The sequence below is a fragment of the Cucurbita moschata genome, unplaced genomic scaffold (assembly GCF_002738365.1).
Source record: "Cucurbita moschata cultivar Rifu unplaced genomic scaffold, Cmos_1.0 Cmo_Scf00004, whole genome shotgun sequence".
NCBI classification, from domain to species: Eukaryota; Viridiplantae; Streptophyta; class Magnoliopsida; order Cucurbitales; family Cucurbitaceae; genus Cucurbita; species Cucurbita moschata.
This window is the reverse complement of record NW_019268520.1, coordinates 5,294,385-5,316,009: the sequence shown is the minus strand read 5'-3', so window position 1 is coordinate 5,316,009 and position 21,625 is coordinate 5,294,385. Positions and strand designations below refer to the sequence as shown.

Below are 21,625 nucleotides of genomic sequence, written 5' to 3'. Positions count from 1 at the left end.
TTTTTTTTTTTTTTTTTTTTTTAATCTTTTAATGTCGAAGTTTGTGTGCTATCCATTTGATCACGTTCGAAGAACAGTTGACGTGAAAAAGGCTGCAACCATGTCCGACTTTTTCTATTTGTCGTCATCGCACTATGAGAATTGATCTTTCCTTGAGATCCGTTTGTTTCGCTGTATGGCAGCATGCAAACATTTTGATTTCTCCGAAGTAGATCTCTTTTGTTCTGCAGAAATATTGGAGCAGATGATCGAAGGAAAAGTTTAGTATTACTTTTGATAAATTTTCTTTGGCTGTTTATTGTTGATCGAAGGAAAAGTTGTGTTTGAGTCTTGCTTTTGATAAAATTTCTTAGGCTGTTTATGGTTGATCACAATTATATATTTAGTGGATATCATGTTTGGTAATGAATGATCGTCCCTCTGACTATTTATTTTGAGTGGTGGCATAAATCTGTGGTAGCTTGCTGATTGATGTGTTACAAATTTAGGTTATATCTGCATCTTAATGTTCTGCACTTCTATTTGTTGTTTATAAACACCATGATTTGTTTTAATTTCCCTGTTGTTGTTGTAGGAAATTGAAAATGAGAGGTAGAAGTTATAGTCCATCACCACCAAGGTGTTATGGCAGGAGACATCGTAGCCCTAGTCCAAGGGGTCGTGGAGGTCGTAGTAGGTATCTGCCTACAATTCTTTTGGTTAGGAACCTAAGGCACGACTGCAGGTTTGCTACTGCAATTTATTTTTCATGGCTATTTCACCCGTTGCGTCTTTTATACATACAATTATGTCTTGGTTCTTCGTTTCTCATCACATTTATTACATGCATGCTAAGGACAATGCTAGGATATGCTGTATGTGGTACTTAAATTATATATTTGTTGAAGTACGAAGAAATGGTATCTTTTACAAGTAAAAATGTTCTCTGGTTGATTAATTTTTCTGCTTGCGTCTAGTTTTATTTATTTATTTGTTTTTATTGTTATTATTTGAAGGAAGGAGATCTTGCAAGTTCGAAGATCATAATTTATTTTCTTTTGTAAAGTATTTTATATTGTATATTACTTGGGTGGTTGTCTTTTGTATTTTCAAATTGAGAAAAAACCACTTCCGTTAAGAAAAGGAACAAAGGGATAAAGGAGAATGTGTTTGCTTTTGTTCTGCATTGAGCTGGTATACTTATTTGCACTTGTTTTGCAGGCCAGAGGACGTACATGGATTATTTGGGCGGTTTGGTCCGCTTAAGGACATTTACTTGCCACGAGATTATTATTCTGGGTAGGCATACTTTTGAAGATTGTTCTTTTGCTTTGTATGTATGGATTTTTTTTCCTGTATGTTTAACTCATTTTAGTCTCTTAATTTTGTACGCATATGATCTATATATTTGTGAATATATTTTCTGGACGGTTATTTCTATTGATTGCTTAACGATGTGGAATTGGTCCCTCTGTTTTCAATTATTTGGTTTTCCAATAACATACAATCTGTTTATGGAGTTTGGTTGTTTTTATTGAAAGTGTTGAAGAGAACCAATGAAGTAACAAGAGTATCTTGTGGAAGACAAGAAGCAAGTAATTTGTTTATTGTGTTGAAGACATTCAAGTAAGTTCTGGTGACTTAATGTGTGCATGAAGATTCGGTGGAAGTTGGGTTTGAATACATTGAGAAGTTCCAAGTCTTGAAGAATTTCATCTCAATTTTTTCTTTGCCACTCGGAAGGTTAGCATAGTGATGTTAATATTCTCTTGTTAGAGCTCTATGTAGATGTTTCTGTCACTCGTAATTTATCTCTGAATGGATTAATGATGAATGATACCGCTGGTCAAAGTGACACTTTCTGAAATTTTCTGAATCAGTTGACATCCATTTTTCTAAATTATATTATGAACAGTAACATGCTTGTGAGTTCAGAGAACCACGTGGCTTTAGATTTGTCCAGTTTGTTGATCCTGCTGATGCCAAGTATGAATTGGATGGCCAAGTTCTCCTGGGTCGTGAATTAACTGTTGTGTTTGCTGAGGAGAACAGGAAGAGACCTGAAGAGATGAGAGCAAGAGACTCATCGAGGTTGCTATCTCTTTCTTTAAACTGATTTCTAGTAACCAACTGCTATTGCTAAGCTAGGATGCTTAGTGATGAAAATATAACTCTTGACTTCTACAAATTCTCGTGAAGCATCCTCAATGTTTTCCTATATCTGAATAATTTCTTTCTAGACTGCGGTACAACCAGAGCATTGCTCCAGATACAGCTTTCTTGTCTTTGAAGTTTTGCCCAAAGAGATATTCATCATTAATATGGAAAATCTTGGATGTTACTAGTGGTATAACGCTACACCATTGCATACTGGAAGGATAAAAAAGAATTATTTCACCAGACTCCTTTAGCGAAAACGCATGGAGGAGAAACTACTGCTCTTCACTTGTGGAACAGAAATGAGGGATTGAGACTTTGTCTGGGTTTTCTTTTGAATGTGATTGAGTGTTGAACGCATGAAAAACGGACCAAATAAAAGGTTTTTCCACTTTAGGTATCTTGAGTTTCCATTTCTTGGAGAAAAATCCAGCCTGAGGTTTGATTCCATCAACATTGAAGTGAATTACTCGAGTAAATTGACTTCAGCCATTTGACACCCATCATCGTGTATGCTTTTAGGGGAAAGAAAAGTTGTATACTTGATTCAAAATTGCCTCTGGCGTGGTGTACTTTATCCTTGGCCTTCTCTTTTTTGTCTCCTTCTTTTGTTATGTGAAAAGTTTCTGGCTGATAGCAGCAACTACTCAGCTGATGCACCAGTACAGTCTGTTTTCTTTTTCTTACCAATCTATAGTCCATTTTTTGAGAACTCCTTTATTAATTGTAAATATCAATACTCATTAGTATTGTTCATACATAAAATTGTTATCAGGGGTTGGTCCTACAGTTACAAGCGTTCCCCCCTGCGATATTCACAATCACCGCACTATGGTCAAAAAAATGCACGTAGTACAGAGTATTATTCCCCTGCTCGGTGTAGACGATACTCAAGGTAGGCGGTCATAATTTGTATTTTTTCCCATTATGATTATTGAATCACTAGGAGGAGGAGAGGGCAAGGGTGGTTTTTATTCTAATCTCATTTTATGTGAAATAGGTCAATCTCGCCAAGGGGACGCGGAGGTACAGGGAGCAATCCTACTCAAGGTCACCACCATATGATTCAAGGGGGTGCAGTTATAGCCGGAGCAGGAGTCATAGCTACAGCCGAAGCTATTGTAGGTGAGTAAAAATATTTCAAGTTTTAAGAAGCCAGCTAATTTTTCTAAAAACCCAGAAACTAATGATGTTAAAAATGCTTGGAATTTGGATTGGGGAAGCCTGCATATGATTTAGAAAATGCTTTCTCTTGGGATTTTGAAAAATGATGGAAGTCAACCCTTTAATTTAAGCCCCACTCGTTATAACTTTTTTTCATTTAAAGTTCTTGAACCTCTTTCCTTTTTTTCTTGGACTTATTTAAGTCTTTGTTTTGGTGGTTGTCCATTTAAAATAATTAAGTTTGAAACCCCGAGACTCGAGAGAGCTCTGGGGTGTGACTGCAGTCTAAAATAAGTCCTCCTCCTTCGGTATCCCATTGATCGTCATGAAATATCCATGTCCCCTCAGCCATTGCTAGGTCTCGACCCCATAAGTTCAGGTTTTCCCGGGTAATTGTGGATTTATATATTAAAAAATGCAAATTCAAAATGCCCACTCGGGAAACAACCTAATCCCATCTTGGGGATAAAAAAAATTAATCGGCATTTTCGTTACACCATAGAGAAAACATGAATTTATGAATTTATATTAAGAATAAACATTTTAGCTTGCTATAAAATGTTTTCTTTTTAGTTTAATTGTTTGTTTTGTTTTCATAAATCTTTTTATATTTTTCACCGGACATTTTCGTAAAATTTATAAATCGAGATGTCCAAATATTTTAAACCTGGGTCCCATTAGCTGAACCCTCAAAAGATGTTTTTTTTTTCTTTTTTTCTTTTTTTCTTTTAACGTAATAGTACAATTTGGCACTACCAAATATACAGAAAAAGACAAAAAAAAAAAAATCAAAGATATTTACAGAAGCTACCAGATAGTTTAAATCTCCGTGTAACAAGCCGATTGGACAAACCCCGTAAATTCCTCTGGCACTTCCATTCTCTCGAATTTACTATTGTGCCCTTCCCTCGTAAAAATTCCATGTCTCCCCACGAACACCATTGCTTTACCCTCCATAGTCACTCCGACCACTCCTTCCGCCGTCACTGCCGTCGTCGTTTCTACCGCCGCCGCCCAGCTGAACAATTCCCCTTCTCTGCTCACTCCTACCACCCCTCTTGGACTTCTCTCCTCCCTCCACGCACTATCCACGCGCCGCCACTCCTCCGTCTCTGTGTTGAATATCTCGGCGGTTGCTTCGAAATTCCCTTGATTTTCAGTCCTATATCCGCTCACTACCCATATATCCGATCCAATCGCAACCGCCTCGCACTCATCTCTTCCATAACTCATCGCCGGCAGCTCCCTCCACTCGTCATTCTTAATGTTGTAAACCCACGCCGTCGATGCCGCGTTCTTCCACTCATCGTGCCCGCCGGCGACAAATATTTCGCCGCCGAATTCCACCGCGCTAAAAAACGACCTCGTCGCCGGCATCCCCTTCCCTTGCCTCCACTTCTCCGCCGCGATGTCGTACACGAACACTTCCTCCACAGGCCGGTAACTCGCCGGATCCCACCCGCCGATCACCACCAGTTTCCCGTCGACACCGATCAACCGGCAGAACAACGGTAGCCTATTTGGGTATTTTTCGATGGGTTTGATCCAGGTCCACTTCCCAGTGGCCGGATCGAAGGCCGACAAACCGAACGCGGGCGGAGCAGTGGATTTATCTCCATCGCCAGCCGGCACCAGAAGTGACTGAACTGCGAACACGACCTTGTGGGTCCGGTCGGAAATTCTCCTGAGATTATAGAAATCGCGGCTGAGGAATAAACCTCGCCACCGACGGCAAACTCGGGCAGCGATCCGATGAGTAGTGAAATGGGAGCGAATTAAGCAGTCGAGGGCGATTTCTTCGGGTAATCCGGGGATCAATTCTTGTGCCATATCCACAATTGATTAAGAATTTGTTGGATAACAGAATTGGGGTTTGAGGTTCAGATTTATTTTGGGTATTTATAGGCAAAAATATTCCAGAAACTGACCCTCGTTTATCCCAAAGCAATTACAGTGTCTGCCTTCCCCTGTTTTTGTTTTACTGTGGGAATCTCCAATCCACCCATTCTACAATTTCCTTTCAAATCATAAATCGAATATTTAATTTAGTGGGAAAAATCAAATTATTCTTTTTCCAAAAGTAATTATTCCTAAATAAGTGGAGCAAAATTGATAAATCACGCATATTAATAAAAAGCTGCTAAAATCCATGATTTATATTTGAGTTCCAACATAGATTTAGAATTGATTCACTATGAACGGTTTAGAGTTCAAATAGATGGGGGCATAAATTCATTTTTGTCGTCAAATTTAAGTTTCATAAAATTGCAATTAAAATTTAAACAAGTTCATTTTTAACATTGAATTTCAAAAAAAAAATAAAAAATTAAAATGGTATCTTCTAGCATTTATTGGGTCATTAAACACACTTCCATTACAATTTTATAGGATTTGGTAGAAAAAATGACATGAAAGCAGCCACATTTATGTGTTAATGAAATTTAATTTCATGTAAACTTTGATTTCATTTATATCCTTGCGTACTTATTTTAATAGGGTCTAAACTAATTAAGCATGATATAATGGCAGAAAAGTAGGGATTACAATGCAATCAATGGTGAAATTAATAAACCTAAGCTTCTAAAGACTAGTTTATTTAATCTGTGTTCTATAAATATATTTTGTAGGCTAATTAACCACTACCCAATGGCACACAGTTTTAGTGAACTTTTTTTAAACCAGAATTTGAATTCTTTATCGTGCATATTAATAAATTATAGATGCGGTGAATAATAGTGTTGGATGATGAAAGTCCCACGACTAATTTAGAGAATGATCATGGGTTTATAATTACTAAATACTATCTCCATTGGTATGATACCTTTAAATTTGAATATCATATCATTGTGGGGAGTCGTATTCATGTACAATAATTAATGATTTGTAATCTTCAAATTTGAATATTAAATCATTACTGTAAATGTGTTACTTTGAGTATAGTTAAATTAACTATAAAAATATTATATACTTTAATTCAAATTATTATGTATATATTATTGAACTATAATATATGTATGCATATACGTGTATGTTATGTACATATAGTAACGCTGGAGCTGTATGTTTTGAATATTTTTTATATGACTAATTTATTTATTTATTTATTTATATGTTTTTTGTTTGTTTCTGAGATATTTTGTTTTGTTTATGTCATGCCATGTTCCTTTGACAAAATAATAATAATAATTCATTAAAAAAAAAAAAAGCACAAGAAACTTGAACAAATATTAAAATATATTCACGGTTTTTTAATAACGGTGGTCTTTTTTAATTAATTCAATCACTAACATTGTTACTGATTTTTTTTTAATCCATGCTTATTTTAAAATATATCTCATAAAATTATCTATTAAATACTTAAATTTTTAATAATGTATTCAATACATCTTTTCCCGAGTCTATTGACATAAATTAGTTTTTAATATTGTATTCAATACATCTTCTCCCGAGTCTATTGACATAAATTTCAATATTCAGATACTTGTTAAACATTTCTCCCGAGTCTATTGACATAAATTTCAATATTCAGATACTTGTTAAACATTGTTTTAAAGCTTAAAATAATTAAATTTATAATTTAACTTTTTTTTTTTTACCTTTATAGTAAACAAAATTATAAAATTAAAGTGACTAAATTCATAATTTAATATATAAGTATTTGTCAAATTCACAAAATAAATTAAGGCCAATGGATAAGGTTTGGGAGACAACAAAATGAGTGGTTTTGACTTCTCTTTCTTTTTAAAACATTATTTTATATATCTTTCTTATTTTTTTTATATGCTTCAAAATAGAATTATTAATTTATGTAAAGATTCTTTTTTTTTTTTTTTTAAATTACTTTCCCAAAATTATTGTGCTGAAAAGTTGGAGACATTTTCTTTAATCTATACAAGTTCAATACTAGTATTTTATTCTATTCTTAAATTTTTTTAATTTTTAATTTAATATTATAATTAACTTAACTATCCATCTTTATTTACATTTTAGTGTTAGAAAAATATAAATTCAAATATTATTATAATAATTATTAGAATATTATTGGGAGACACAATGAGAAAAGGAATCTTTAACTTGTCCCTACAATCCTAAGACAAAGTCTTTATTTTCATTTAATCCCCAAAAATATTACATTTAAATAGAGGAAAAGGACACGTATTTAATTATTTTAATTATCTTAGATATTAAACTAAAAAAATTATAATATTTCCTTAATACATAATTTAACAAATTTTTTACATTTAGTTTTTAAATGGAAAAAATAAATTCATTAAAAAAAAGGAAAAAATAAATCAAATTATCAGAAAAGAGGAAAAACTATTTAAAAATAAAATAAAAATCTCTCGGCACTATGGAGAAGTGTTGTCTTTCGTAAAAAGGCTCCGGTGGGTCCCACAGATGGGTGATGATGAGTCAGCAAAAGGATTGGGTTTTAAATGGATAAAGCTGAGGTGGAGTCACGCTCAGTGAGTTCGTGTCGGACTCCAGCTGCCCACAACCTTACGTCTCTACTAATTTTGTCACTTTTTTTTTTAATTTAATTGAAAATATATATTATAATTTTATGGAATAATAAAGATTTATTGTACTAATAATATATATATATAAACATGTAGATATCTAAGAAAATTAAAATAAGCTAAAAGTCCCACCTCAGCTAATTTAAAAATTGATTATGAATTTATAATAAAAAAAATACTATTTTCATTAGTACAAGGTCTTTCAGGAAAAACTCAAAATAAAATCACAAGCGCAGTGCTGTGGGACGGGGCGGACGTTCATTTGGCAATGAGAGTGACCTCTCTTTCACATTTCTTTTCTTTCAAAATATCTTCTCCTTTTTCTTATTTTTTCCTTTAACAAATTAATATATATATTTCTCAGTGGGCTGGGCTTGACTAGGTGGGCTGGGCCATGTATTGGATTTGAGTCCGAGACATGTAATGGGCTTAGATGAAACTCAACAACTTATGACTATTGGACTTGAGCCCATAAGCTAAACTTCATGCGATTTAATTCAGTAATAAAATAACTTTTGTTTTTACTGGGGTAAAAAAATCTGGATTTTTATCTTTTGATCGAATATATATATATAAATTTACAAGATTTAAATATCATAATACCCCTTTTATTATTCAATTTTAGCAATATATTTTCTCCTTCTCTGGGGGAAGGGATGAATTACAAAATTACATTCTTATCCTCGAAACTTTTTATTGGTACATTGGAGACTGAGTCCAACCCACTCCAACTTTACAGTGACGTAAACAAAACGACAGTCCAACCACATTCAAACTGTGGCAGAGTGAAATCCAATGAAACAGTTACACGTGTACAAAAGCTAAAGAGAAAGGGTAAATTCTCAAATCAGCCATCGTAGGCTCGGAAAACGAATCCAAACCGTACAAATCAAACATCAGGTGAATGACTTTGCTAATAGATCGGGGGAAATCGGACCAATCAGAATATTTATTGTTATTATTATTATTATTTTCTCCACCTTTAAAAAAGCAAGAAGTACAAATTATTAAATTACAGCTTTTATATATATATATATATATATATATATATATATATATATATATATATATATATATAATTTTTAAAAAATGATATCAATTCAATCCCAACATAAAACAGTAATTAAAAGTTGATATTTTGATTTTTTATATACATCAATTTAAAAATTTACTTAGTATATGATTAATTTATTGCATCAAAGCAAGATGTGAAGGGCATGGGTAAATTATGAAGGGCATGGGTAAATTATGAAGGGCATGGGTAAATTATGAAGAGTATGGGCAATTGTTTGGAGAAGCTTAGTATTACGTCATCATTCACCACTGAAAAATTCAACTTATTGAACTTGTGTTATTTTATTTAATGGCATTAAATTTTACATGGTCCCACTTACAACTATATAATATAAATTAAATTAATTTTAATTTTGGTATTAGGGCTGGCTGCATTTATAGCATTGTAAATATTAAATTTTGGGAAATAACAATTCAAAGAAGCAATGATTATATTTCAACTAAATCTATGTACAAATTATCCAAAATTCATATAAAATCGTATTATTTTGATTTGATTTTTAATTTTAATAAGTCGGTGTCCATAAATTTACGTCACCAATTATTAGACACATAACTGAAAGAATTGTAAATTTTAAATTTTTTAATCATAATTTATAAATATTTAATCTTTAATATTTAAATGAAAAGAAATAAATAAAAAGATGTGGACTTGCTATCTTCACTCCCATTGCCTCGCTTTAAAGCTCCTCCTCGGTAGACATTCGTGGTGGTATTATATTTGACTACACACCGTACACCACCACTCGCGTTTGTTACCCACGCGCCCCCCTTTTCTTTTAGATTAAATTACAAATTTAAGATTTTCTTTTTTATTTATCTTTCAACTTTCAAATTTTTTATAATTACTACACCTTCACCTACCTTTCAACTTTCAAATTTATGCCAAAGATTGATATAATCTATTTATTTTATTGGCATATATTACCTTCTTTTTAATAAATAAAATTCATAATTTAACCTCTATTTATTTTAGCATTTTTATTATTTTAATGGTCCTCGTCGGGAGGCGAAAGCGTCTTCACTCTCTTTTAATGGTCCTCGTTATTTATTTATTTTGTCTTCAAATTTGAAACATCAATTTAATTTCATTCTCGATTTAAATGTCTATATGGTTAAATGTACGAAGCGTTCATGAAAAAAATTTAATTATTTTTTATAAATTAGGAGCAGAGCAAGTATTAAAAAATATATATATCCCTTTTTAAAAGATTTAATGCTTTTTTTTTTTTAATGTATTCAAATCTCCCAACATGCAAATATACCTTTACACACACACATATATATATAGCTTTTTATTTGTTAATTATTTAATTGAGAAATAAAGGTATGAAGTAAGATGGCATCATGTCCCAAAAGTGATTTCTGCAGAATCAAAGCTGTAAAGAATTGGTTTGTATTATATATATATATATATATACATACATATTTTTATTTTATTTTTGTATATTATAGATTCCACCTGTAAAGTAACTTAAAAATAAAACGTTACATGTATAATCTACTATTTTAATTATTAACAACCTATTTCTGATTAGGGAAATTATTTTTTTTAGTAGGTCCATGTGATGTTTTTTTTTCTTTTTCATTTTATTTTCCTTTTTTTTTCCTTTTTATTTTCCATGTGATGTGAATTTAAAATTAAATTATAAGTTTAATATATTAATTTTGTAATTTTATGGAGGAGAAAAGAGAGACGCGCGAGAGGGCGCGAGTGGGGGTGGAGAAGAAAGAAGGAAGCAAGGAGAGGTCGCTTTTAAAGCAGTCTTACACACAAAGCATCAGACGCTTGCTTATTCACTCTGTCTCTCTGTCTCTCTCTCTGTTTCTCTCGGCGCTCTTTTTAAGTAACCTCCCACTCTCTTCTCTCTGCTTCTTCCCCCAATTCCGAATGCAGTTACAGAGGATGAGTCGTCTAGCGCCGTTATCGGAGGAGCCGATCGACGAACAAGACGGCCGCACGCGGAATCGCAACCGGAGTGGAAGCGGAAGCGGCGGCGGAGGAGGAGGACGATCGTGGCGGAACTGGATCAGAACTCATTTATCGATCCTTTCTTGTGGAAAGAAGTCCGATGGCCTTAACGTTCTCCTCAGCGTCCTCGGCTGCCCTCTGTTTCCGGTCTCCGTTGAACCTAACAATTTCGTCTCCTCTGCCAATCAGGTTTCCGACATTTCATTACCTCTCTCTGTTTCCGTTTGGGAAGAAAATAAATTAGGGAAACAAGAACAAACATCTCTTTCTCGAGTTTCGTTTCCTGCTTGGGTGGTTGGAGATCTATATTTTTAATTATTTTTTTTAATTTTTAAATTATATATATATATATATATATATATATGCTTCACCTGCACGTTCTTTATACAAATTTCTTAGAAACTAATCTGTTAGAACAGAAATTAATCTGTAGAACTTCGTTTGAAAATTATGAACATTTTAATTCTAAAATTAATAATAAACAAAAAGTGGTATTTTTATAAACATAAACAAATTTAGGGGTATTTTTGTCAGTTCACATTTTAATATAAAATAATTGAATAATTTGTTTGTTTGTTTGTTTTTTTTGTTGAAATTTTAATATTTTGACCTTTTTGCCTTTTTGATCTCTAAGATAGATGTATAATGTCGCAAAGAAATCAATTTAAAATTTTAGTTTTTGATATTGAAAAATTGTATATATTTTGGGTGTTGAATTTTGGATAATTTTAATCGAATTGTATCTATTATGAATAATTTGTGGATTAATTATATAATTTAACTAAATAATTTTATGATCTTTTTGGGTAGGTTTCATCATCGTCTCAATATATCATAGAGCATTTTGCGGCGGCGACTGGGTGCCGGAAGTTAAACGGGAGGGTGAAGAATATATTTGCGACCGGGAAATTAACGATGGGGTTGGTGGATGAGGTTAGTTCCGGCGGTGGCGGCGGCGGAAGTGGAGGAGGAGGAGGAGGACCCACCGGCGGTGTAACACAAAAAGGTTGCTTTGTGATGTGGCAAATGATTCCTAACAAGTGGCTGATAGAGCTGGCTGTGGGAGGCCACAGCATCGTGGCCGGTAGCGATGGCAACGTGGCTTGGAGGCACACGCCCTGGCTTGGCTCTCACGCCGCCAAGGGCGCCGTCCGCCCTCTCCGCCGTGCTTTTCAGGCAAGTGTTAAATTATTGAAGTTGATATTTGATTATTGTTTGAATAAAGGATGCATAGTTGTTTGTTTATATAGGGACTAGATCCTTTAGCAATCTCAGAAGTATTCTCTCCGTCCCAATACATGGGAGAGAAGCAAATGATGGGCGTTGATTGTTTCGTATTGAAATTATCGGTGGATCAGACAGATTTGGTCAATCGAAGCGACAACACAGCCGAGATGATCAAGCACGCGATCTATGGCTACTTTTGCCAAAAACGTGGACTTTTGGTGTACTTGGAAGACTCCTCGTTGACTCGAATTCAATCTCCTGGTTCTCACCCCATGTATTGGGAAACGACTATGTCAACAAAGATTGGGGATTATCGATCGGTGGATGGTGTTATGATCGCCCACTCCGGTGAAACCAATGTCATCATCACACGATTTGGAGACGATCTGAAAACGGGTCCTATGATTACACGAATGCAGGAGAGTTGGAGTATTGATGATGTGGCGTTTAATGTTGCTGGGTTGTGTATGGATAGTTTTATCCCGCCTCAACAGGTTAAAAAGGATTAGGATAAGCAAGGGGTTGTGAGTGAAGGTTAGTCCATGATTAAATACAGGGGGCTTAAAGAATGCAAAGGGAATGTATTGGCACCACCCATGATTTGAAGGTTAATCTCTGGTGGGGGTTGAGAATGTAATTAGGAATGAGTTTATGTTTGATAATGTGGTTTCTTCTTCTTCTTCTTCTTCTTCTTCTTCTTCTTCTTCTTCTTCTTCTTCTTCCATTACTTACTATGATGCTTCCAACAACCTAACCTTCCATTACTTACTATGATGCTTCCAACAACCTAACCTGGGTCGCTGGCGAGATAGACGGTGAAGTCGATGCCAAAGACTGAAATTGGTAACCGGGTTGACCTCACTCCACAATGGTGACGATGGGAGGTGTGGGGGAAGGCACCTCCAATTTTCTCCTACCCTATCTCTCTCTCTTACTCTTACAAAGCAGCTGCAATTTCTGTTCTTGGATCCTTGCAAACAAAGTGTGCTTTTACACCTTCTTTCGAGGGTGCCAACTTCTTCTAGCCTGAATGGGCTGGTGATTTCGAAGACGAGGCTTTCAAGGGTTTTGGGAGAAAGGAGGGGAGAGAACAGGTTTATTTATTAATTTTATAACATGCATTGTTTTAAGGCCAAAACGGAATTCTGAAACCATAGACTAGATGCAAGTTTATTATTAAATAATTATTCAAAAATAATTGTCTAAAAATTTAATAAATCTGAATTTTGTTCATACAAAGATCAGTGAAAATATAAGCTACAATATAAAAGAGTTTTCTTTCAATTTTTTGGTAGGGTGACATGTTAAAAATATTTTAGACAACAGTATCAACCTAAATCGGATCACGATTCCCAAAAATTGTTCCCAAAACACTTTTAGAAGAATAATTCTTCTTAAATAAGCCCCTGTACTCGGTCATCAATTAACAAACCCCCCAGAGTTGACGCCCTTCACCCATGTATAGGAAATATCTAATCAAAATAGATTCCTATCTCCGGATATATCAAACTAATGCTGTTCCTATAGTCCCCAGCTTCGTAACAAAATAAGGAAAAAAGTACCCAATTAGAGAGATGACAATTTAAAGGCCAATTAGGCATCTCTCTTAGAAAGCGCACTGCGGAGGAGAGAGCAAGGATTGTGTATTTGGTTCTGGAGAGAGAGGGAGAGAGCAAAGGAATGATTAAGGCATGAGATTAAAAACTTTTACTATGAGATGAAGAAGGTACCACAAATACAAAAGCAGATCACAGTGACGATGGTCTCATGTGGAGATATAACCCTCTGTGGGAATTGAACACCGCATGATCCATCACCACCACGCTTACTATATTTAATTTACTTTCTCAACCAACACCAACCTTTTTTTTTTTTCTTCTTCTGCACCTTTGCTTCGATGCTCTTCTTCCACACACCTGAACTACAAAAGCATAATTTTACTTTTAGATCGCCTTTCCCCGCAACCAAAACATAAACAAGACAGAAGCATCTTTATATTTATTCTCTGCTGAATTGTTTGACAATGTTGAAAGAGTTACCTACAGTATGGGTTAACGTCTAGGCCGAGATTTGCATCGGAACTCGGCAAGAAGTGCTATGTGATCGGAGGACCACACTGGGGATGGAAGTGCTGTATCTTTTCTCAAGCTCTCTTCATCCAAGAGCTCTAACAAAGACTCCACTGTTAAAGTGTCCGCTGGAGAAACAGAACATAAAGCTTTAAAAGGAACATCCCAGTTGAATAAAATGAAGAAACGAAGAACAGCAGTCGGTAGGCTGGCGTATACCCGTGTAGAATATGTAGTCCAGGGTTCCGATAAAATCTCTAGTACAATTTGTAAATAAGGGTTCATTTGTTGTAGGATCCAGCCTTTTCCTCTGCTTATCTAAACCGATGCCGACTCCCTTTATTGCAAAGGAGGAGTAAGCACTAACCTGTGGAGAAACCATCATTCAGATTTATGACCCGGAAGATTCCTTCAGAACTGATAACCACATAATGCTTCTTGACAAGAAGCATAAAGTTGGCAAATGGAAAGACTGGCTTACAGACATTGGCAATGTTGATAGAAGACTTACCAACGGTAGCTGATGTGACAGTTTGCTATGTGGTTGACATAGGTTCAGAGGATCTATAGCTAGATCCGGATGTGTCGGTTCTACTTTCCCCCTAGCAAGAAGATGATGTGGGGCACTGCAACAAAGTTCAATTACTGAGATAATTAATTCTACAGATCTTGGGCATGACCGTATGATGCTATTTTTCAGTAAGTGCAATTAAAGAACTACGCAGAAACGAACCTTCCAGGAACAGAATTAAAATCCCCACAGACCAACATTGGAATATCTGCACTGACTGCTATTTTCTCGAGTCCTTTCAATAGAGTATGCACCTATTTTACAGAACGTTAAATATAAATTCATATTCAGGGGGAGGAAAATGAAGGAAATATGACAGTACAACGTATATCAAATTACCTGCCAGAGCTTGACATCTTTTAAATCTTGATTCCCATTAATATGCGTATTGGCCTGATAAGAAGTTAAAATGAAATGTTCATGAAGAATAGAATATCTAAGCAGAGGAGAAGAGGTGAGGAGACTGCAAAAGCTTGGCTCCCCAAAGAAAGTGAAGCAGTAAATTACACAAAGAAACCAAAAATTTGAAACAGCAAGGTTTAAACTCTGACTCCCCTAGTAGAGTAGGATATCAAACAGCAAGGTTTAAAATTTGAAACAGAAAAGGCTTTGGACACCAAGTAGCTTTTGTGTGACACAGCCCAAGAAGTGCGCACACACTGCTTTAAGTTTAGTACATCTAAAATAGAAACTTTAGAGAGATAACATAGGCTTAAATATTTTTAGAAAGTTAAGAAGCCTCATCGACAATATTAACTAGCAATTATATTAAAAACACAATAAATCAAACCACAGAAACATCGCCAAATAGGCAAACATTCAAGAGTTCTTACCACACAAACAAGCTGCCTTTTTCCTGGATTATCAACCGTTGGAGTGCTGAACTTTGATTCAAGAACTACGATAAGTGCAACATCATCCTAACAACAGGTATGGCACAAAATTATGTACTGAACTTTGATTCAAGAACTACGATAAGTGCAACATCATCCTAACAACAGGTATGGCACAAAATTATGTACAAGTTCACAAAACCCGGTGCAATCAAAATGCATGGACAAGAAGGGGAAAGAACCACAAGAAAATTACCTTGATTAATCTGTTTATAGCATTTCTTTTTTGGGCAGTTAGGATAGTCGCAGGGTCAGTCAAAGATTGTGCAGCTTTGTTGAACTCAACCTGCAAACATGCCAAAGTACATTTAGAATGCGGCAATGCACACATCGTAATGAAGCAAACCACTTCCTAAAACACTTCCTAACCTCATATTTTTTGACATGTGCAAATCTATCTCTACGGAAAAAGGTTGCACAGCCATCAATAGTTTGAATGTTCCCATTGTAGAGCTGAACAAAAAATACAGAGGATGATAAAACAGATAAACTTAGTGTGTATATATAAGGAGGATAATGCAAGTGATAAGTGTGAAATCAACCTCATTGGTTTTTCTCTTGTAAAGTGCCTGATATCCATGTTTGTCCAGTTCGGGAGCAAAAAATTCCATAAAGTGATCACTCTGAACCTGTTTAAAGAAGAAGAACAAGGCATAGTTGATACACAACAATATTTGACCAGAAAAAAAATATTGAAAAGAAAAAAATTTCAAAATTTTCACAATGTTGTCGATGTTGTGAAGTTAACAAAGGCCACCACTTCAAAAAGAATAAACAAGAAAGACTAGAAAGGTATATGAGAGAACTAAACTCTTTTATAGTTTTCTTGGACCCATCTTTTACATCTCTTTATTCGGGAGACTGCAAATCTCATTGGGTTGAAACGAGAAATATGTTTGATTGTTATTTTTTTATGAATAACCAAACTTCCATTAAGGGGGAAAAAATAGAGAGAGAAAAGAATACAAGGTCACATAAAATTATTGCCCAAAAAATGAGGGAAATGTTTTTTTAAAAAATGTCAATCAAGTAACACAAGACCTAAAGGATAATTGCAAAAAGGCTTCGCAACTAAAACCCACAGAGAGACATAGAACCGATTATCTTCTTTCATATATAACTTAAATTCATCCTCTAGATGATCCAAATTGAACCATTAAATATCTGACTTAGGTCTTTATAACACTTGTGATTTATAATCAATAAATATTTGCTTAATACTCCACCTTTGTCGCATATTCCATACATTACAGAAAATTAATACAAGTGCTGTGGCCTAGGATCTTTTAGTCAGTATGGCAAATCATTTAAAGAATTAAATAAAATCAATACTAAATAAAAGGTGCTTACAAATAATAAACTTATTACAAAACAAATAAATAAATACTTGCCTTGGTTAAAAATAATTTTAAAAAAACAGCTGTTAAGACAGCATAACATTTCCAGATCTTTTATAAAGAATTTAACAAAATCAATACTTATATTCATGTAAATACATGCACGTGTTAAAAAGATTAAAAACTCACTTTTATGACATCCAGACACAACACCGAATCGAGGCCTCAGAGTACAGCATTAAGTACCCAAATATCATATCTAGTTGTTATCATCTATCATAAGTGTTTCATTAAAAATGTTAAAAAAACACGCTATAAAATATTTTACTGCATTCCATACTGAATTCAAAATAGATATAATTAATTGCATGATTCTGAGTATTAAAAATGCTTAGAAAACATCACAACGAAGCAAAATTCTAGGATTCAAACATGCTACTAACGCAGGAGTAGTAAAAACTATATTTATTCACAGACATGAAGACAGAGTGATATCTACCTCCTGAAGACAAATTATATCTGCACGATAGCCAACTATTTCCCGGAGCAGATTTTGTCGGCGATATGGCCATGAAAGAGCCCATGAAGGGCAATAACTGAATGTTTCACTTGTAGCATACACATCAGCCAAAATATTGTAGGAAAGCACTGTAAACGTTCCTGACGATACTCGACCATCCAAATCCAGCTTTCCCATCACATCAACCCCATTAACAGGTATTAAGCAACGTGGACTAGCGGATGGAGCTGGAATGACCCGAGAAGTTAATACAGTAAGTGGAGAAGCCACAGGCAACGTGGTTTCCATATCAACAACAGCACATTCAAACTTGAGGACATGGCCAATATCTTCAGCAGTTGGTGTGTAACTCTTATAGCGTCCTACTTCTAACCAAGTTTCCACACCTGTCTTTTGCGTAACAGCTGCCGGGTACAATGGCGTTAAACCATTTGTCAAGCTAGTACTAATCGTAGAACTAGAAGAGCTGGAGTTGATGACACCAGATGCAGAATTATTATTATTATAACGTCCAAATAACTCTTCCTCTTCATTACCATTTTCATTCATAGCACTTGCAGCACGGTCATGTAGAACACGATGATGCTGCCAAGAATCTGAGAAACATTTGGTGGTGCAATGATAACTTTTGAAAGCAGGAATTTTGGCTTTAACACAACCTAAGCACTGTAAAGTGGCTTGCTCAGAAGGATGCACACTACAAACAGCTACTTTTTTATCACTCTGTAAGCGATACCTGAAAGAATTTATTGTATTAAGTTTAACATCAGCAGCATCATTCAAACAAAAAGATAGATGTCAAACAAAATTAATTCCTAATTCCTAATTCCTACACAGAGAAAAATAGACCATGCAGAAAAGTTAATCCCTTACGTTAGAGCATTGACGTACACCGATAATTTGTAATAATTTCTTTCCAAAATCCACAAGACTTGGGTAAGAAAAGAAGCTGCTATATTTCATCAAATAACTTTACTATGTGAATTAACTAACACTTTAAAACTGATGTATATCAGCGGAAAGCCTGAAACAATGCTGGGCAGCAAATGTATCAACTCCAAAGCATCAAGATCTTACAATTTTTTTTGTACAATCTCAAATTCTCATTTCTCATTGCCTCCGTGGCTGAAATCTCCTCTCCCTCCGGAGCCATATTATTTTCTCCCCCACCCCTTCCCCATCTTTTTTTTTTCGTCCATCAAAGTAAGAGATGTAGCTTCTTATAAGGGAATTCAATTCATGAACGGACAACAGTTCAATAAATTTCTGATGGAAAAAGTTCGATTTATGTATCCTAAATTTTCATTTTTTTTGTCAAAATTTTGATTTCTTATAATAGATAAAAATTCTTGAAACTATGCTAAGTTTTTGTGATTATATCCAACCCAGCCTGATGCCCCCATGATTTCCTCATATAACCTTACGCTAGTTGCCACAAAATATCAGGTTCTAAAGAAAAAACCACCAAAACCTATGGAAAGAAGAGAGTTAAATTTCAAAGCATTAAATTGCCTATCTCCAACACACCCTTTTCCACTAGCTTTCCAAACGACTAAAAAACAAACAAACAAACAGAGGGAAGTAGCGCCTTTGAGCATGCATAAAAATACTGATCCAGTAGAAAACAATAATTGGCACCTGTATAAAATCAAGCTGGTGATTTCATTCAAATTAATTGCTACATTCATAAATCATAATCGTGGCCACTTTCCCTTATAGTAGTAAGATATAAGAGAGAGCAGAAGAAAGTGGGTTTAAAACACTAATCTTATAAAAGAAAAGGAAAAAAGAAAAAGAAAAAGATGAAGAAATACAGTCATTGCAATACACGTCAATTAAGAACACAAGCTATTTCAAGGGTAGCACTAAACAGGTTCGAAGTTCAAGAAAACCACTAAACCCCAAACACATCCAATTGAAACACCGCGACCAACAGTCAGGACACCGTAGAGTAGTAAACAGCCAATAAACAACAGTACACAGACCGAGAACCAATTCATATTCCGCAACAGACTTGAGAAATTACCACTCGAACTTACCATCTGTATCTCAGGAATTGACCATCAATAGGAGCCGACTCAGATACATCGTCGGTACTGATGTTTTTATCTGGGCGACGATGGAGGACGTAGGGCGTGAGTTCGCAGCCTACAATAGGAATATCAGAGGGCAGGTGCACGCGTACCACGCTCAGCATGCTTCACTCACGGCAAGTCTACCAACGCGAATCGAAGACAAAAGAAACCAACAACTCCCGGAGCTTTACGAATACCACAAAAAGCGCAGAGAAGGCGGATACCTGGCGGATCCGCCATTTACATAAGGTCCAAAACCGCCAGACTTAAGCTACAAAAGAGGAGGAAAAGGGCTTTCAGAAATCAGAAATTGGAAGAAACATCTGCGGATCTTGAGAGAAGTATGGAAGTAGAACAATGAGGGGAACGAGATTTGATCGGCGAAATGGAATCGGAAAATCGAGGAGAAAGAAGGGATCGATGATTAGGGTTTTACAGAAGAAGTGAAAGTGATCTTGAAATTTTGGTGTATCTTCTGATTTTAATGCCTTTTGAGAGAGAGAGAAAGAAAGAGGACCAGGGGAGAAGGGGGGGCGTGAATGAAGGAAGAAGGGATTGTGAGGAGGTTTATATAGTACGACTTTTTTCCTTTTTTATCGAATTATCGTTTCTATCCACTAATTTATTAATTTTATGCACAGTTAAATTGATTTTTTTTTTTAATTTAAATCCAAAATAAATTTTTAAATCTTTATAATTTTTCCCTTTGTTATAATTTTCGAATAATATATTTTGGGAATAACCAAAATGTAATAATAATAGAAATTTCTAGCAAAATAGCCTCATTTTAGTTATATAGAGTCTTTTGTGTAGTCTTTTTTTTTTTTTTTTTTAATTTTTGACAAAATAAATAAATAAATAAATAATCTATATTTAGATCACGATCAATATGGTAACTATCCTCGATCCAACAATAATTTTATTAGATAACTTATAATTTGATAGTTGGGTGGAATCTTTAAAAAAAAAATAATGTATAAAGATGTTTCTATTTAGACTTTTGAAACTAATAAATAAATACATAGGATAAAATTTGAAGGTTGATATTAAAAAATATATAAATGTGATTAAATAGTGAAAAAAAAAGAAATAAAAAATAATGGTTAAATAATACCATTTATTTATTTAGTTTTATTTTAAAGTTTAAATTAATAAAAATATTAAAGGAAATTGAACTCAAAGTTTACGAATAAGAATAATTATTATTTGTTAAAAATAAAAAAAAAAGGGGAAAAACTGTAATTATATTTCAAGATGGGCCGTTTTGGAATAATTTCCGAGTAAAACGGGACTAAATGTCCAATTTTTTTGGACATGTTTTGTATTTTGATCCATTTGTCACCCCACGGCCCAATATAATTCGGCCCATTCAAAATAAACCCGGTAACCCTAGCTTTCGCGCTATATAAATCCCGAAACCTAGGGTTTTTTTTTTTCCTCTTCAGATTGTGAGTGTAAGAGTGTTTCATCTTGTATGCTTTAGAAGATGCCGGCCGGCCATGGACTTCGATCCCGTACTAGAGATCTCTTCGCGAGGCCTTTCAGGAAGAAGGGTTACATTGCTTTGACTACATATTTGAGGACCTTCAAGATCGGTGACTATGTCGACGTTAAAGTGAACGGTGCTGTCCACAAAGGAATGCCGCATAAATTCTACCATGGCCGCACCGGTCGTGTATGGAACGTTACCAAGCGTGCTATTGGTGTTGAGATCAACAAGCAGGTCGATTTCTGTTTCCGTTTTCCTTCGTGTTTGTATTGTTTCTGTTGTCGGTTCTTTTATTAGATCTGTTCTGGTTTTCATTCTGCTATGTCTTTTTAGAATATTTATGGATTTGGCGATTGAGGTAATTGATTATTATGGAAACTTGTTTAGTTTTAGGCTGTAAAAGTTATGTACTCATTTCTGTGTATTAAATTTCTGCTTGCTGTTGATTTGTTCAGAGGATTTTGAATATGTATCTGTTAATTCGTTAAGCAACTCATTCGGTGGTTGTTTCTAAAATTGCTTGGCTTTTGATAGTCGAATACTACGGCTTTGCATAGAGTTTTTTTTTTTTTTTTTTT

General features: G+C 34.7%; 4 protein-coding genes and 1 pseudogene across 6 annotated transcripts in view; 3 read left to right on the top strand and 2 right to left on the bottom strand.

Moving 5' to 3' along the window:
* LOC111442197 overlaps nucleotides 1–3,413 on the top strand; it is a 4,571-nt pseudogene extending 1,158 nt beyond the window's left edge.
* A 546-nt stretch (nucleotides 3,414–3,959) lies between these two features.
* LOC111442196 (F-box/kelch-repeat protein At2g44130-like) lies at nucleotides 3,960–5,256 on the bottom strand. Its single transcript, XM_023079491.1, has one exon. The coding sequence runs from the start codon at nucleotides 5,128–5,130 to the stop codon at nucleotides 4,120–4,122; it is 1,011 nt and encodes a 336-aa protein (XP_022935259.1). The 5' UTR covers nucleotides 5,131–5,256; the 3' UTR covers nucleotides 3,960–4,119.
* Nucleotides 5,257–10,686: 5,430 nt separating this feature from the next.
* On the top strand, nucleotides 10,687–12,769 carry LOC111441359. The gene is made up of 3 exons (XM_023078310.1): nucleotides 10,687–11,055; nucleotides 11,677–12,042; nucleotides 12,117–12,769. The coding sequence occupies exons 1-3, from the start codon at nucleotides 10,786–10,788 to the stop codon at nucleotides 12,600–12,602; spliced, it is 1,122 nt and encodes a 373-aa protein (XP_022934078.1). The 5' UTR covers nucleotides 10,687–10,785; the 3' UTR covers nucleotides 12,603–12,769.
* Nucleotides 12,770–13,761: 992 nt separating this feature from the next.
* LOC111441499 (carbon catabolite repressor protein 4 homolog 1-like) lies at nucleotides 13,762–20,115 on the bottom strand. Of its 3 annotated transcripts, none has more exons than XM_023078525.1 (12): nucleotides 19,523–20,115; nucleotides 17,463–18,219; nucleotides 16,169–16,255; nucleotides 15,996–16,079; nucleotides 15,823–15,912; nucleotides 15,567–15,653; nucleotides 15,073–15,126; nucleotides 14,896–14,987; nucleotides 14,674–14,788; nucleotides 14,382–14,529; nucleotides 14,133–14,290; nucleotides 13,762–14,014 (listed from the first exon to the last, which is right to left on the bottom strand). In XM_023078525.1, the coding sequence occupies exons 1-11, from the start codon at nucleotides 19,678–19,680 to the stop codon at nucleotides 14,145–14,147; spliced, it is 1,818 nt and encodes a 605-aa protein (XP_022934293.1). In that variant the 5' UTR covers nucleotides 19,681–20,115; the 3' UTR covers nucleotides 13,762–14,014; nucleotides 14,133–14,144. The 3 variants fall into 3 exon arrangements, with proteins under 3 accessions (XP_022934293.1, XP_022934295.1, XP_022934294.1); XM_023078527.1 differs by having other exon boundaries at nucleotides 13,762–14,009; XM_023078526.1 differs by having other exon boundaries at nucleotides 14,137–14,290.
* LOC111441506 (60S ribosomal protein L21-1) overlaps nucleotides 17,404–21,625 on the top strand; it is a 5,239-nt gene continuing 1,017 nt past the window's right edge. Inside the window, exons 1-2 of the mRNA XM_023078534.1 lie at nucleotides 17,404–17,415; nucleotides 20,982–21,281. Of these exons, the coding sequence (XP_022934302.1) occupies nucleotides 21,045–21,281 (237 nt within the window). The 5' untranslated portion in view covers nucleotides 17,404–17,415; nucleotides 20,982–21,044. The remainder of the gene's footprint in view (nucleotides 17,416–20,981; nucleotides 21,282–21,625) is intronic.

Bases quoted from the DNA above. Each gene is read 5' to 3' on its own strand.
- LOC111442196 (XM_023079491.1), bottom strand. From the start codon at position 5,130: ATGGCACAAGAATTGATCCCCGGATTACCCGAAGAAATCGCCCTCGAC.
- LOC111441359 (XM_023078310.1), top strand. From the start codon at position 10,786: ATGCAGTTACAGAGGATGAGTCGTCTAGCGCCGTTATCGGAGGAGCCG. The intron at 11,056-11,676 runs GTTTCCGACATT...CTTTTTGGGTAG, and splicing joins TCGTCTCCTCTGCCAATCAG to GTTTCATCATCGTCTCAATA. The intron at 12,043-12,116 runs GCAAGTGTTAAA...TTGTTTATATAG, and splicing joins CTCTCCGCCGTGCTTTTCAG to GGACTAGATCCTTTAGCAAT.
- LOC111441499 (XM_023078525.1), bottom strand. From the start codon at position 19,680: ATGCTGAGCGTGGTACGCGTGCACCTGCCCTCTGATATTCCTATTGTA. The intron at 16,080-16,168 runs GTTGATTTCACA...TTTTTTGTTCAG, and splicing joins ACAAGAGAAAAACCAATGAG to CTCTACAATGGGAACATTCA. The intron at 14,530-14,673 runs GTAAGTCTTCTA...GTTTCTCCACAG, and splicing joins TGTCACATCAGCTACCGTTG to GTTAGTGCTTACTCCTCCTT.